The following is a 16,163-nucleotide window of genomic DNA, read 5'->3' as shown; positions in this document are numbered from 1 at the left end:
CTACGACCTGTCATATATGTAGATTAATGGGGTGGGTATGAATAGCAGGGTTTTGAAAGTCAAACCCATAAAAGATTCTTCAACAGATGCTCGATAATGAGTTCACATTGCATATGCAGAGCATATGCTCATGTGAAAGGAGCTGACATAAAAACACACACTTACCTGTAAAAGATGAAAGGGGGGAGTGAGGTCGCGGTAAACCTGAAGATTGTCCACTTCCAATCAGGCTCTTTCTGTTGCTTGTTCTGCAGCTGGAAAGCCAAAGATGCACATGTCATACCGGGCCCTTGTTGTCAGAAGATAAAGCCCTTAAAATGTACGGAATACATGTAAGAATTCACACAGTGTAACAAAAAGAAAATCGAACTGAAATAGAGATTAGAAGAATGTTTAATCAGCATTACTAAATCTAGATTTTTAATTTTGTTTAGAAATGTAAACAACACAAAACCATTGTCACATTTTGATTCAAGCTGGAAAATTACATTATTGTACATTTCTGTACTATAGCACATTGTGCTAAGCTAGATTCTAACATTGTCTACAGTGGGATTCAAAAGCTTGAAGACTGATATCTTTTTCTATTTAATAATATTGCACAGTCCCTGTCTAAGCTGAAAAAGAAAGATATGTTTAAGTTCCTCAATTTCAATGAAATCAGTAAAATTTACAAACTTAAATATTAAAACTGCAAATGAGGTAACTAACTTTTGTCATCTCATGTGTTCAGTCCTTGATACCCCAAGATTGGTTTTAAGTAACTTATGGAAGATATAGGATTCACAGAAAGATGGATTTAACTTGACAGCAAAACTAATTTAGTTGCAGTCATATTCATAAATATAAACTTAATATATGCATTTAGTTTTCTTTAATGGAATTTATAATGGCCTTGGTAGGCTTAAGAGTCTCTTCAGAAAAAAACAAGTACCATATGCCCAATGTAAAACTCTGAAATCAGAATCAACCCTGACATATGGGAGCAGGTTATGACTACATCATCGATGTTGAATGTTAAACAAGTGCCATTTATCTATCCTGCTATGCAAATCTAAGCTATGTTTTGGCAGTGATTCAGATCCACTTTTGTTTTCATAAATAACAAACATATATTTTGTATGCTAGTAATTGTGTCTCTTTTCAAACTAAAATATCAAATGTGAAAGTCCTTTTATACCAAGTGTCTCATTTAATGTTGACTTCACTGATATTTTAGTAACAATTTAATGCCCGGGTAGAGTTGATTTCAACACAAGACACTGGAATTTTGTCGAAAAAATTAGAATTGGCAAAACTTAAAAAAAAAAAAAACCTTCTTCCTTAAATGGTCAGGAATAGACATGTGCTGACATTACAAATTACATATGAATAATAACCACCGTCTAAGCATCCACAGTCAATATTATCACATAGTGCAACATCTTGGTTTCGTCACTGAAACACAGCTGTCAGAATGTTATGTTTGTGAGCCCTTTGTTTGACTGTGACTCTGAGGGAACCACTGAGGTCATCAGCACGTGACGAAAATGTAGCTGCATTTTTAACCTTGAGAGAAACAGGAAGATGTAGCAGCTGTTCTATGTCCTGATTATACATTGGTTACCCTATCAAATGAGACTAACACTGTGAAGACAGATAATGCCTGAAGAAATTTAATTCAATTCAAGGTCTCAGGCTCAGTGACATCTCAGTTACATAACCTCAGAGAGCTCAGCCATTTCCGAATGAAATTTCCCAATGTATTAAATGATTCCAATGTTGACCATTACATGAGTTACAAAAAACCTTTACCCTCTCTCTCTCTCCAGAATTCAGAAATTTGAAGTTAAAGCACTTAAAGAACTATTTTCATAATAATGGGATATATCCTTTGAGTAATCTGATATTCAACCTTTCATGAAAAAAAATTAAAAAAAAAATAGAAAAACAAACAAAAAAAATAGCAGGCTGCTATCAAAATATATGCATGAAATAACTTTAGAATAAGCGAAAGACCTACTAAATTGGACAACTATGAGCACCAAATTGATGAGCAATGACAACTTTGTACACTTTTTAATCTTTGAGTTTTATTAAACATCACTTCCCTTAATAACTATTTTGAATAGTGACAATACCGAAACCAAATCTGTTCAAAGGTTCCAAATAAGAGAGTTGAAAATCTCATAGACAAAACATTACTTATTAGGCACATCAATTAGTAAATTAATTGTACCAGTGCCTTGTTGAGCAGCTGAAATGAATGCTAGGTGAAAATCACTGATATTAATCATGCACTTTGAGGCTGAGACAGTTATATACTGTATCTTAAGTCTGACATGTAAGGGAGCAATGGCTTCAAGGTCATTGAGACCAGGATTGACTTCTACTGCTAGTGAAGTGCTAGTTGAACCTTGATAACTAGACAGAAGTGCAATAACCTTTCCTTATTTCTTCTGAACTACTGGTGAAAACTGCAGCTGAAATTAGAGAAATATACGACTGACACTGAAAACAATTCTTTAGATATTAATAAGTGACAGCAACTGGAAGGCCTAAAATTATCACCATAAATTTTCCAGAAAAAATGTAAATTCCTCTGAGTTTGAGCACTGTTGGAAGAATTTCAATACAAAAGCGCAACAGTTGCAGACATTTTAACAATTCATTATCCTTATTGTGTCATCAAATGCAAAGATAAATTTAATAAATGTTCTACCTGACTTCCTGTCTTCCTGTCAAGAACCAAAACTTGGTGAACCTTCGGCCTCATCTGATCAAGCGCGTGCACCATAAGTTAAAGAATACCGAAAACAGAATGTATCCAGAGCTGGATAAAGTTTGTTGCCGCTCTGTTGTCCAAACAAAATCTACATTGATCCCCTTAATTCGAACAGGAAACACAATTTTCAATAAAATGCCAATCACCTCTTTTTAGGTGGTTTCACTTACTAATCCCTGCAATCAGAAGTGTGGACACATGCCATGAATCATTTATTGCGATGGTGACAGAGGGAATAATATCTGGTACACAGGTGCTCAGTCAAAGAGGATCAGATTTAGTTAGATCTATTTATACCATCTCACTGTGGATTAGGGCGAGAGAATGCCATGCCGCTGCCCAATCTACCCTCTTGTTGCTTCATCCTCTCATTTCCTATCCCAGTGTCAGTATCAAACTATCCCCTTGTAGAGTCGCCTGCCAGTCACAGAGTCACAGAGACATTCAAATTACAGCTTTTGGATTACTTTACAAAAAAAGCCAAATGTAATCATGGTAAGCTGGCCTTTTTTGTCACTTTTGGTACTGGAAGCCTGCCTTGGTGGAGGCACCTCTGTGGCTCGAAAACGTGAGTGAGGGGACAAATCACAATAGTCCCATGAAGATTTACAGGGAGGATAAAGAAGCTTTAGGCAGAGATGATACGGAGAAAGTAGGCCAGTGTTTTATGTTGGATTGCAGATGTTGGAGATTCCTGGAATGGATCCATACGAGATTATTATTCAAAACCCACAAGCTTATCTAATCATTGTTGTTATGTATGACAGCTCCAAGAGTGTGGCTCTTACTGACAAAAAAGAAACATAAGAGTTACATAAATTATTATTAGGATACTATACAATGAAGTCTGTTTTATTCACAAACATGTTTAAATGTATTCTAATACTTGTAATTATGTCAGTTATGTCATTATGTTTGAGGATGCTGCTGCTGCTTATCTTGCAGATTCTTAAACAGATGCTAGTAGCAGAGGTATTTGATTATCAATAATAAATTTGATGTATAAACCTTTGTAATATCTCCATATTTGTGATTTTTAATCATTTGAAAGTAATCTCATTCTGTCAAAGTCAGTTGCTCTGATTTAAGATTCCCTATTTATTTTTGGATAAGCAAGAGACAAAAATAGATCAAACCCTTTTGTTTCACAAGGCTCCAGTAAAATCAAATGCATTCTAACCCTGTCCTGTGCCAACACAGGCCATGATGTTTTTTGTTTTTTTTAAAAGAACTCTTGTCAGAGCTGTCAGGTGAGCTGAGTAGATGAAACACCACATAAATTTCTGTGTTTTGCTGAAAAAGTCAAATTCAAACAAACATTTGTCTATTATTAGCATTTCAATAACACTCCTTGGGTAAAAAATGCTGTGGCTTACTTTTTTACATCTGAAGGTGTACAGCACCAGCTTGAAATAGCTTTGACAAATGACTTTATTGTGGTGACGGGTCTGTCTCTCACCACAAATCTAACTTCACATTGATGCATAGCAGGGGGGAAATGACATTAACAGAATCTAACACACACACACACACACATATATATATGTATATATGAGAGAGAGTATTATAAACATTAATTTTTTTTTTATTTCTTTATTTTTAATTGAAGAGGTAGACTCTTCCACTAAATAAATAGGCTCAAATGTGGCATACATCTCTTATGATGTATTGTAATTTAAGATATGTTTTTTTTTTTTGTAAAATACGCATGCATTTGAAAAAGTATTTAAAGCTTCCGTCAGTCATTTGCCACTGCAATTTTACATAGTAGGGACAACATGGTGATTTCTGGAGTAACATATATATTATATATATACATATAAACACACATACATATGTGTATATATAAACACACACACGCACACACACACACACGCATGCATGCACACACACACACACATATATTACAGATAGACACACGATTTTCAATCCGATCAAATCTGAATGTGGTTTTCTTATGAAGAAAAATAACCACTGATGTATGGTGTCCAAAACCAGCTAGCATTTCATGTTAAGCTGTTCTGCAGTATAAAATAGGTCAGGACACAGATTAAAAATAAATATCAGTTATTTGGGCTTCACAAACACTGTGGCTCTACCATGAATAAAGTCCCGGGATGAGGTGGCTTTGATAAAAACCAGTTTCCACACACACAATCACAGAATAGTCAAAGATTAATTTCGTGATGTTGAGGATGAGGTTAAATGACATTTTTGTATAAATTTTGTATAAACATCATTTTATCACATCACAACATTTTAAGCCAAACAAAAGTATGTTAAGAAAAAGCTACTTCACAATTTTTAATTAAGTACAGTAGATGCCAAAGTATACATGTGCATGTAACATGAGTATATAACACGAATATAATTGTGTCTCATTCCAAATACAACCTGTACACCTGGCTTTTAAGACCTCAGCTGACCGAATGTAAGCATCCTAGCTGACACTGCACAAGGCTTGCTGCAACGGGTGTTCCTAGCAGTGCTAACTTAGTATTTCACACCAAAATCGTTGGTCTGAAAAGACAAACCCCAGCGCAGAAATAATGAAACACTTTTGTTTAAATGGTTACCTTTTAGACCGGCGCAGGTGTGTTCCACCAAAGAAATGTGGAACGGTAAAGTTGGACAAAGCGGTCCACAGGGTAGAGTCAGACATTGTATTTAAGTCATGCCAGAGGGGGAGATGAAGAGGGGGCTTCGAAAGACTTGAGGAAAAAGGCTGACTTTCAGAGTTCACAGAGGCCCGACCCCCAAAACAATCCTTGCAAGTACTCCTACAACAGCTTTCTTGAGGTCCAAATTTCCTCTTCACAGACACATCCTCAGACAGCCACGGCATAAACTCACTTGCAGGGAGGACACGTTGCCCTCTCTCCTCAAACAAAAAGTAAGCCAGAGAGGGATGTGAAAGGCATACAGCGTGTGATCCAGGTCAGGTGCCAACTGCCTCGACTTTGGCTAAGGAATGACACACAACACTAGGTGACTTCTGTTTTCCGGTCTCACTGCGACTGTGTTCTGTATTCTGAATCCTCACTCTGCTCCCTTCGCTCAACATGCTTCATATCATGTAACAGGCATCTACCACTTCGCATCCTGTGAAGGGGGAGGGCATGAGACAGAGAGGAGCTGCATCATCAGCAGATGCTGTTGTATACTTGCAGTGCTGACGTGCTGGCACCCCTTCAAAAGTCCAGTGGGTCAGTGTATTAGGCAGGACCAAATGGCAACCGCTTATAATTCCTTCCTCACCTATGTCTGAGTACAGGGAGCACCATCTTAATAATTTCAGCAGCTAACAGTCATGTTATTACCTTAGCCTCTTGATTCAAGGTTTGGGATCAGCTCAAGAGTACTAAACCAATATCAATAATTGTTTTGAAAAGGTCAAGGGTCAACCAAACACACATTACAATTATATCGGGCCCCAGGGGTTAAAATAGTGTGATCTGTATTTTTGCCATAAACTATGGAAAAAGTGACGTAAAGAGATTTTTTTTAATAAATTTTGGGAAACACTGAAGTTTTGCCAGACTTAATTAATGGTTTACATGTCTTTAATGCCAGTCAACTTGGGGTTTTCAACTATTCACTGTTTTTTCCAAAATTAAAAGCAGATTATGTTCTTTTTGTTGCTATGACACTGCTTCTCTACTTGTTCCAAATTATGGATTTCCTGCTACACTGACGGGAACAGACTTGTAAATACATGTTATAACACCTGAGATTTTGTTATTCCTTAAACTAAACATTATGAAACAAATTTAAAAGACATAGAAAATCTAAAGACTCTTTGTTCTCACAGCATCTGATCATGAGATCGACTAATGGAGTTTTTCAATTTCAGATAGCGAACACTGAATTCACTTTTTATAAACCACATTTTCAGGAAGGTGTCAGATAGTTCTGGAAGAGCCATGGAAATTCCAGGACCCAAGGGCTGATGATTTCCTGAACTTAGAAACAAGGAAGACATTACCGATACTGAATGGGGTACCTCGCAGTTGAAAACCAAATTCAGCCACTGAAAGAGACAGCTGCCCAAGTCTGATTGATCTTTCCAATACTGTGATGTCATCACCTTAGCGAGGGTCTCCGTATTCATCACGAGGGATGGAGTCATGAGTGCTTGTTACTTTCAAAATTTTACAATCAGACATTTAATTTATCACATCTTGGCTTGAGCCACATAAGAAATATAAGCTATTGAGCAGATATGAAAAGTAAAAACTAAATGAATGAATGTTTTAATACAAAATATCTCAGCAATTACCTATGCCCAACATTTACATTACAACCAAAGCACATAAAACAATAGACAAAGTGGATATGAATTCTGACATTTTGTTCCATAAAGAGAAGGGTAAAGGTAGAAAGTAACAGCTGTGTACTTGTCCTTCTAAATATTATGTTTATTATTTTATTCTGTATCAAATTAAGATTTCATTCATTACTGTAACTTTTTTAACAGTTATCTGTATTGTGATTATGGACAGACTGCATTAATAAGTCAATCGAGGCCACATATTAAATGGTCATGAGCCCACAGATAACTTTTTAAGTACTTATAATTACAATTGACAGAAATTAACTGCATTTCTGCATTCCATAATTTTCTTATTTCTTGTGAGATCATGTTGGACAGTATTCAATTAGCTGTCTTGTCAACAGATGCAGTGAACAGAAGGGGGGAAATAATACTTAAAATAGAGTTTGCATCACTAAGACAGTTGGACCTGGGGACCATCAGGATGCTGAGGACGGGTCTAATCACGTGCCAAGTGTTCTGCCTGGAAACGGTCCAAGAAAATTCAGGAAATGCAACAGTAAATCTAATGGAGAGCAAAGGCCAGCAGTGGTGTGATCCTCTTATAGTGTAGTGAAAAGAATTTTTTGTGCATAAACAGGCTGCTTTGTGTGAGAGCACTCCCTCAGAGTGGCTCATTCCTTCTCCCTACAGGCCAGTGTGACAGCCTTCACTCTAATTATGGCTCTGCTCTGTTTCTGTGTTCTACATAAGAAATGATGGTTCAGATGGTTCAAAGTCAAACTTGCAAAGAACAGCATGAATAGGAGGTCACCAGCAGGACTGACAACACAAGCAAAAAGCATACTGTGATTGTGCTGATGTAGAACTTTCTTCTGATTACTTGAAAAGCATATATTGTAACACACAATTTTCTAAGCAAATCAGGAAAAAAAAATCAAAAAGAACACAAAAATTAGGATCTTAGCCAGAAAATGGCGTGGCTAAGTTGTCAACATTACAGTTTGATGGTCTCCCATTGGATCTCACTACCCTTAAACTTCAACTGCTATCAAATCAGTTTCCACACGTTTAAGGATGGATTTCATTTGACTTGATTGACCAAATTTATATAAATGAGTGTGTGTGTACACACACACACATATATATAAACAAACACATACATACATAAAGTGGCAGGGGTACTATGTGAGAGTCATTCCGCCGCTTAAAACATTCATCCTCGTCACATCGGACCGATGAAATGACAGGGAAATTCTGAGTCTGATAACTCAACACCGAAGAAGAGAACTGACAGTTTTGGTGCGCAGGAGGAAGCCCAAGACAGCGATTGGCTACCTGGTGCGCCTCATATTGAGGTGCACTCAATAATCCAGAAATTACGGAATATACATACACATATACATGTGTACGTGCATACATACATGCATACACACAAACGCGCGCGCACGCACGCGCGCACACGCACACACACACACACACACACACACACACACACACACACACACACACACAAATATATATATATATAAAAAGAGCCATGCTGAAACAAGTGTTAGAGAAGGAATTAGAGAAGCCATATGACCTTGCTGAATTGTGAAGCTGTATGGGCAAAGCTATAGGGCACAAATATAGGGTCAAACCGAAAATCTCAATTTTGAGTAAACTAGTTTTCTTTCTTAGATCCCAAAGACTAAGACTACAACTAATTTTGTCAAATAAACTGAATGGTATTTGGTACAGCGACATAAAAACACCACAGATATAAATGCTGTTGACTTTAACAGTGATATGTTACTCTTTAAAAGACACCAGAGAACCCAGATCAAAAACGTTGTCTTTTAGACCTGCTGCAACTGCTCAAACTGAGTTTGGTAATGCTGGTTGCTATTGAAGCTGTGTAGCAAGATTAGCTTATCCAGCCAGGCTAGGGGAGACAGCAGGAGACGAATTGATTCAGCAGAAGTTCTCATATCACATCAGTTTGGCTGAACACCTGTTTTGCCGGTGTCACAATCCATCTGAATCAGACTTAGAACCACCCTTGGAGAAGTCTTGAAGAGTACCTTCTAGCACAGCCTCCAGGAAAAAGGAGATGAGCTCCACATCCTGCAGCAACACAGCTGTTTCACTGTAGTTTCACTTCATAAACCAGAAAAATCCACACATGATTTACATTTGAGTATCAGCCCGTATATTACCACGAAAGTTCTATCTCAAATACAGTCAACAATTCAGTCAATGGTGAACCACCTGCTTAGTTTTGGACCGTTGGAGGAAATTTGAGAACCACAACAGAACCCCCGTAACCACAAGGAGAGCTTGCTAATTCCATGGGTCAGCCAACCTTCTAATTGTGAGAGGTGAAAACTAACTCCTATGCAGCAGCATACTGTCTCATTTTTTATTGGATTCTATTTACATTAACAAAAAAATAGATTAGACAAAGAGTGACCTCTGTTTGCAAAAAATACAAGTGATGACTTAAAGCAACAGCTTAGGATTTATTATGGTTCTTTCAAGCCAGTACAGGCCATTTAAAATGTGCTTTAATCTGCTCCTTATCTTAATTATCAGATCCAGAAATCCTGAGAAGTTCAAACATGAGCCAGTTTGAAAGCAAAGGAAAATAAAAAGGTCAAATGTTCAAAATAAGCAAATCAGGGGCACTCAAAGTCAGTGTGTCAGTAAATTCACATTCTTTTACCAAATTATACACAAGAAAACCAAATATTAGGTTTGGTCAAACACTTCTTTCATCTGGCAAAAGACGATGGAACTCAGGCACATGAGCAATAAACCAGTAATTATGTAAAAATGAGTCAACCAACATGAAACCACAATGAAACACATCAGATTTAATGACCTATTTAAAAGTGAAACCCTAAACTAGGAGGAAAGCCTGATTCAGAAGAGTAAATTCCTCGATGTTCATTTAAGACTATGAAGCTGCAGCCATGGCACACTTATTTTAAAGACATATGAGATAGGGTTTGGTATGGATCCATTATAGCCAAAAGGAGAACCAGCTTTAGGAATGCTTCGTTTTTTCCTACCCTAAATGAATCAATCGGGCCAGAATTCAGGCAGATTGAGACCATTCTTCACTTTGATGTAGAGCAATTGCCACAAATCCTACTTAGCACATGAAAGGGAAGCAAAAACCCAACCTCGGAATAGAGGGGCAAAATGGGGGAAGGGGTGACACCATCAGCATTATATAAGCACCATGTCCTCCCCTTTCAATGTCATTCCACTGGCAGATGATTTTAGGAGGGTGAACTCAATACTCACTTTTAGCCTTATGACACATTAACACTGATTGACTCAAACATGCACTAACAGGCCTTTTAAAAACAAAACAGCCATGGTTGAAGAGCTCTCGCTTACCTCCAAAAATGAAAAGCGTGCAGTGGGCTGCACGGACTGCAAGGGCTAGTGGGAGTGGGGCTCAAGCTTCTGGGAGTGAGGCTGTAAGTTAAATGGAGTGCAGTGAATAGTTGTCCTTTATCACACACAAGACAGATTCCCTCTACCCACCACAGCTATGACAGCAGCACCACAGAGAGTAAAGGAGTCCTGTCACTGTAGGTTCCCAAGGCATTTGTCTAGTTCTGGTTTGTTTTACATTGGGGATATATGAGCCTTCACAGAAAAATCAAAGAAAACAAGCAAGCATTTTTACCTAAATGTTCAGTCAGTCTTTCAAATCTTGTGCAAAATGTTCATGATGTGATTAAAAAGGTGTCGCTCAGCTTTTATAAGACCTCATTGAAAGACTTTCAGCTTGGCCTCAGCCCCATTTATACTTTCAGCTGTGGCACTGCAGAGCATGAGGTCATGAGGAGGTGAAACATTTTTACTGCAGTGGAGTCGGAACGTGCTGACATTCAAATACTTAAAGAATACAGAAAATTAGCAATAAAATTGTTGAAATTCTAAAACTGGTTTCTGTTAGGTTTCAGAGATAGTATAATTCATTTTTCTGTATTTGGTCATGATTGACACAATCATCGATCAGCAGAAAACATCAATTTAAAAAAGGGAATGAATTTCAAATCTTCAAGTCAAGATGAATGGGTAATATGCATCGTTTTTTTCAGATTTTTATTTTGGATTTTTCACATTAAAGCTTCAACTGAGAACTAACTACCACACTTTTTCACATGTAGCAGCCATATAACAAGAATCAAAAGGGTATCATAAGTATTCTATATTGAAGGCAGATATAAATTTAAGTACAAATAATGGCTATCTGGAAAAAAAAATCTTAACGCTATTCAATGATCAACATGGACATTGGCAAGAAAGGGAGAGTGAGAAGTGACTCAAGATTTTACGAGAAATCAACATGGTGGGAAAAAAAAAAAATTAAAAATAATCATGAAATTACCTAAAAAACAAAAGGCATGGAAATTACTCGCAGTAACAAAAAGATCACAACCTTTTTGGAACAAAATGTGGAAAAAAAGCAATCCAATTCGTAACATCTGCGCTACAATTGATCTTATTCCTCTTGAAAAAATTAACAATTGTAGTAGCTTCAATCGTAGTTGCCCTGGTATTGGAACAAAAGAATCCATGATGGGATGCCACCTTTGACAATCGATATATTACTATATAACACAGAATTTCATATTGTGTCGGTATGACAAACCCGATCCTGGCAGTCTGTTTGTTTATAACTGTGTTAATGCAAAAATTACCAGTGGAGATACATCCCAACTCACTAGAGCTGCGTGTCATGGCCACAAGAGGAACCAAGTGAATGTTAGGGCAGAGCAATATATTTGTTAATCTATTTGCAAAAATCTACCTTTACATGGTACCATTCGGTCAGCAAAATGCTGAGTAGACTAACAGGCTTGTTTTTATGAGGTGCTTCGTGCGCCACAAAATGAAAAATCCATCACAATTCGGGGTATCATAAACCTCGCCTTTAAATGTAATTATTTTTTCTTGCTTGCTTAAGTGCCATACCGGTGTCAATTAATCCAATCGGTAGCAGTGCTCAGAGCAGATACCGCATTCTTTTATTCAAGAACTATTCTGTAATAGCTAGTCTTTCTGAATAGATGTCCAATTTGTCTGATGGCTGGGGCCAATAGGTAAATTAGGATTGTCATAGGATTTAAAGCATCTTTTTAATCTCGGTCTTTTTATGGAATTAGTCAACAAACTCAAATCAAGAGTATTGCTAGCTTTGAGGAAGAAGATTTCAAGTTCTAAATCATTGTGCATCTCCTTATGGACAGAATATTGTATTGTTGATTTAAAATGTACCTGTACTTTGTAGATGGGTCTATGTACCTTTTAGAGGCGCTTGTCATAATCTACCAAAATCCACTCAGAAATTTAATATGATCTCCCAACCATCCATGATTCTTCTTCCGTGCAGATTGTAAAGGCTCAGAAGATGGAACCAAAACAAATGCCTTGGTAACCTGACAATCAGATGATCATTGCTGTGGAAAAAAACAAAAACAAAAACTGCCACGTTACCACAACGCTAGCCCTGATTTTTCATTTCATTGATCTGATCCAACTAACATTACCACAAGGCTTGTGTGATTTTACCACAAGGCTTGTGTGATTTAAGTGACGGGATTTCCTCCGTCTGCACTGTTTGTGTGATGTGTCTCACACCAGCGAAGTGAAAAAAACATGTTGTGCTGTTGCGGCAGTCCTTTCCATGATATATGATCTTTCTCTTTATCATTCACACGTGCAAGAACACATGAGATACAGAAGCAGACCTTTCTGGCTGGCAGTGAAGGATTTAATATCAGACTTTCTGCTGCAAATGGTGCTGCTAATGCTAATGCTGCACATAGCTTAAAGCAAAACAGAGACAGCAACAAATATGATACAGAGACAGATGAAGCCACACACTGCAGAGAAGCTCCCTTCCTTTTGGGAAGGATAACTGAGGAAAATACTCACTCTAGCGTCAGCCCTGGAATCCTCAGCCTCTCCCGTTGGGCTTTCATGGCTGAACTGTGTTCGTTTGCTCTATTGTGGTCATGATATGCATTCACACTGCCAGTCCCCCCCCCCCCACCCCCTGCACTGACAAAAGAACCAAACCCAGCCACAACGCTGCGATGAGACACTGGTGCTCCCCCCCCCCACATAAAAAGTGGGGGTAAAAAAAGGGGAGCAACAGATCTTGTTCACGTCTTTCCACGTTCCACCTTGGAGCTGTCAAATGAGATCCTCAGTTGCCTGCGGAGGACACCGAGGCAGGACAATACCCCTCTTCCCTCCCCTTATACACGCCCCCTGCTCCTCCAAAACACGCACGCTTGCACACGCGCACGAACACACGCACACGCGCACACGCACACACGCACACACGCACACACGCACACACGCACACACTCCTCCACCAGCTGGTGACCCACTCCAAAGAAGAAATGTATGCAATGCACTGGATGAGCATTTTGTCTGGTCTTCTACAAGCAGTCACCTTGGTAGCTGCAAACCCGAGGCTTGCACCATTTGATGCAATGTCAAAATGATGATGTCATCCTTGAATGAAAAACTGATGCACCACAACCTGCCTGTCCTTGTAAAGCAACATAGGAGATATATTACACACTACAGATTCATCAGCAACAACAAAAAGAAAAAACAATATTTAAAGAAATGAAACTTTGAGTAGAATTTTGGATTTAAAATCTAGCTTCTCACTTTAAGGGAAGAATGAATTTAGAACTCATGTTGAAAACACACATTTAGTACATGTGCTGCTAGACTCTGAAACTCTGCAGGGATCTAAGTGTCCCTCCCCCTGCAGGGACTCAAAACACTGCAAAGATGACCCTCGTAGAAATTGCTGACTTCATATTGACAAAATGAAGATGAGAGACTGGAGGCTTCATTTATCCGCTCAATAATGATCACTGTGAGCAAATGCATTTCCGTAATCCAACTGATATAACCTACAAGAACAATTTTGACAATAATAGACCTAAGTGACACCGTTGTTTGTAAAATAGCCATTCAACAGCAAGGCGAGGACTGATAATATTCTTATTTTCACTTCATTTGCAGTAATTAACAGGATGTTTAATGAAACATTCAACATGAATGTAGTTACAGCTACAGGTATAAAGACAGTGTAGTCATTATGGTAAACGGAGATTTGAGAGACAGCCTGTGTGTGTAAAGTATATAGTGAGACCTGATGCTGAGACAGGGTAACATCTACCTAGATCATATATTATATCTTTTTTGAATAAAATATCTATATAAGAGAAAGACATTTATAACAATCAAGAAGTGCAGTAGCCCTCAGGGAAAGGGCCAGGCCACAAAGTCAGTTTGAAATTATGAAAAAAAAAACATACAAAAAAAAAAGTTGTACAATATAGTGAATAAGGTAAGATGGAGAAAGTTCATTCGCTGTGGCGACCCCTGAAGGGAAAGGCAGAAAAGAGAAGAAGATGGTGATGCACACTGTACTACCCAAAGACATTTTTCTCCTAGAATAAGTATTCTGATTCATATCAAAATGTCAATTCTCAATCGGTAATACAAAAACCCAACTGTAAAAATAGGTGAAAACAGTATTTGAAAAAATATATAAAACTAAATAATAAAAATTAGGATCTGCAAGATTTATCAACGACAAAATAAATCCTTATAGTAACCCAAGGGGAAATAAGCATCAAGTCTGACGGTACTTTGCCATAGTTACGATCTATGAGTGAGAGGAAAAATGTGAAGTTATTTGGTAGTTTATTCTGTAGTGCTTTACAGATAGAGACAAAGGGCATATGGGATACGCAGAGCTCATATGGCGTAGTATTGATGGCGAAAACAAAGATCATTTTCTCTTCCATGCTTCAGCTGGGAAGTAGACAAACAGCCTCTGGTTCTTTACGAGAAGCACTTTGGATTGTGAGGTTTGGTCAGGAGTTATATAAGCGCCTGTCAGATTGTATATGTAAGAGCCTTTGACAGCAATGTGTATGACATTTAAGTTTGGATAGCTTGTTATTGTGCATTCAATACACAGGTTCATATACTTATTATTCTATTTTAAAAATATGCAAGGTACAGTGCCACTGTCATGTATAAATAGAATTTCGTAATTAATACCAATGCCACAGTCAACATTGTGTGTTTATTACATGATAATCACACACACAAACACGCACACACCCGCTATTAATATTGACATTTTTGGTATATTAGTGCCACTGCCATGCATTTACATACCTGTTATCTAGCATACAACACTGAGCTATTAAAATGTTGAATTTATGTTAAAAAAAATGGGTGGAGGGATTGTAAAGGAAATCTGATTTTATGAGCCCCCTGCAGGACCTTCACTGCCCCCCTGTTGAAGACTACTGCTATAGCTATAATAGTACAAATACTTGGGCAAAAACTAGGCTTTGGCAGCTTAGGTAAATATTGAGAATCAATTAAAAAACAACAGGCATAACAGCAGTGGCCACCATGGTCAATCACTTTCATTGCATTTGATTTTAACTGCTAAATTGACAGAGACAAAGTGACATTGAAAAAGTAACATGGGAGTTTTTTTTTTCTGGTTGGCATTATTGTGGGCATAAAAAATACAATAAATCATAGATATGTTTTGTTTGCTTGCTTGTTTTTCCTTTCTTACAGCTGCTGGCACTTCAGGTTTTGCTTCCACTTGCTTAACTGGGAAGTTAACATGAATGGCTCGCTTGAAAAGGACCAGCTATTCCTGTCTTCTTCTTGCTTCTCTCCTAGATAATTAATCAAGAATGGAAGTCCAAGCGATCTCTGCTGGCTCATGCATAGATTAATTTCGCTTTGTCTTGGATACATAAAAATTGTTTCCTGGGCTTTATCACTCAACGATTCAAGTAGGCACATGAGATTATTTGTTATTTCACAATCTGTCAAGTCTAACCACTACTATTGCATTGACTTAAAAAATATTATATTTCATCAAATTAAAGATTTAATTTGCAAGCCGTTGTCCCTTAAGGATAAAAATAGATATAACTTTGACGAAGATCGACACATTTTAAAACAGAGAAATTGAAATTGACATGTTAGTATTTTTCAAATACAAAACTTGTTCAAAGTCATAATTGCTATTGCTCTTAGCTATGATTAAGA

General features: G+C 37.6%; 1 protein-coding gene across 9 annotated transcripts in view; it reads right to left on the bottom strand.

Annotated features, from left to right (window-relative positions):
- Positions 1-16,163, bottom strand: part of mast4 (microtubule associated serine/threonine kinase family member 4) — a 92,313-nt gene that overhangs the window by 32,076 nt on the left and 44,074 nt on the right. For 6 of the 9 annotated variants that reach the window (XM_086152345.1, XM_086152349.1, XM_086152346.1 and 3 more), the window contains exon 5: positions 166-254. In XM_086152345.1, the coding sequence (XP_086008471.1) occupies positions 166-254 (89 nt within the window). Of the gene's footprint in view, positions 1-165; positions 255-5,340; positions 5,544-10,427; positions 10,509-12,980; positions 13,056-16,163 lie in introns of those variants that run through there. The other 3 variants (XM_086152351.1, XM_086152352.1, XM_086152353.1) reach the window with 2 other exon arrangements.

The sequence above is a fragment of the Fistularia commersonii genome, chromosome 9 (assembly GCF_037954325.1).
Source record: "Fistularia commersonii isolate RoL2024-O1a breed Wild chromosome 9, RoL_Fcom_v1.0, whole genome shotgun sequence".
Taxonomy (NCBI): domain Eukaryota; kingdom Metazoa; phylum Chordata; class Actinopteri; order Syngnathiformes; family Fistulariidae; genus Fistularia; species Fistularia commersonii.
This window is presented reverse-complemented; position numbering and strand designations above follow the sequence as displayed.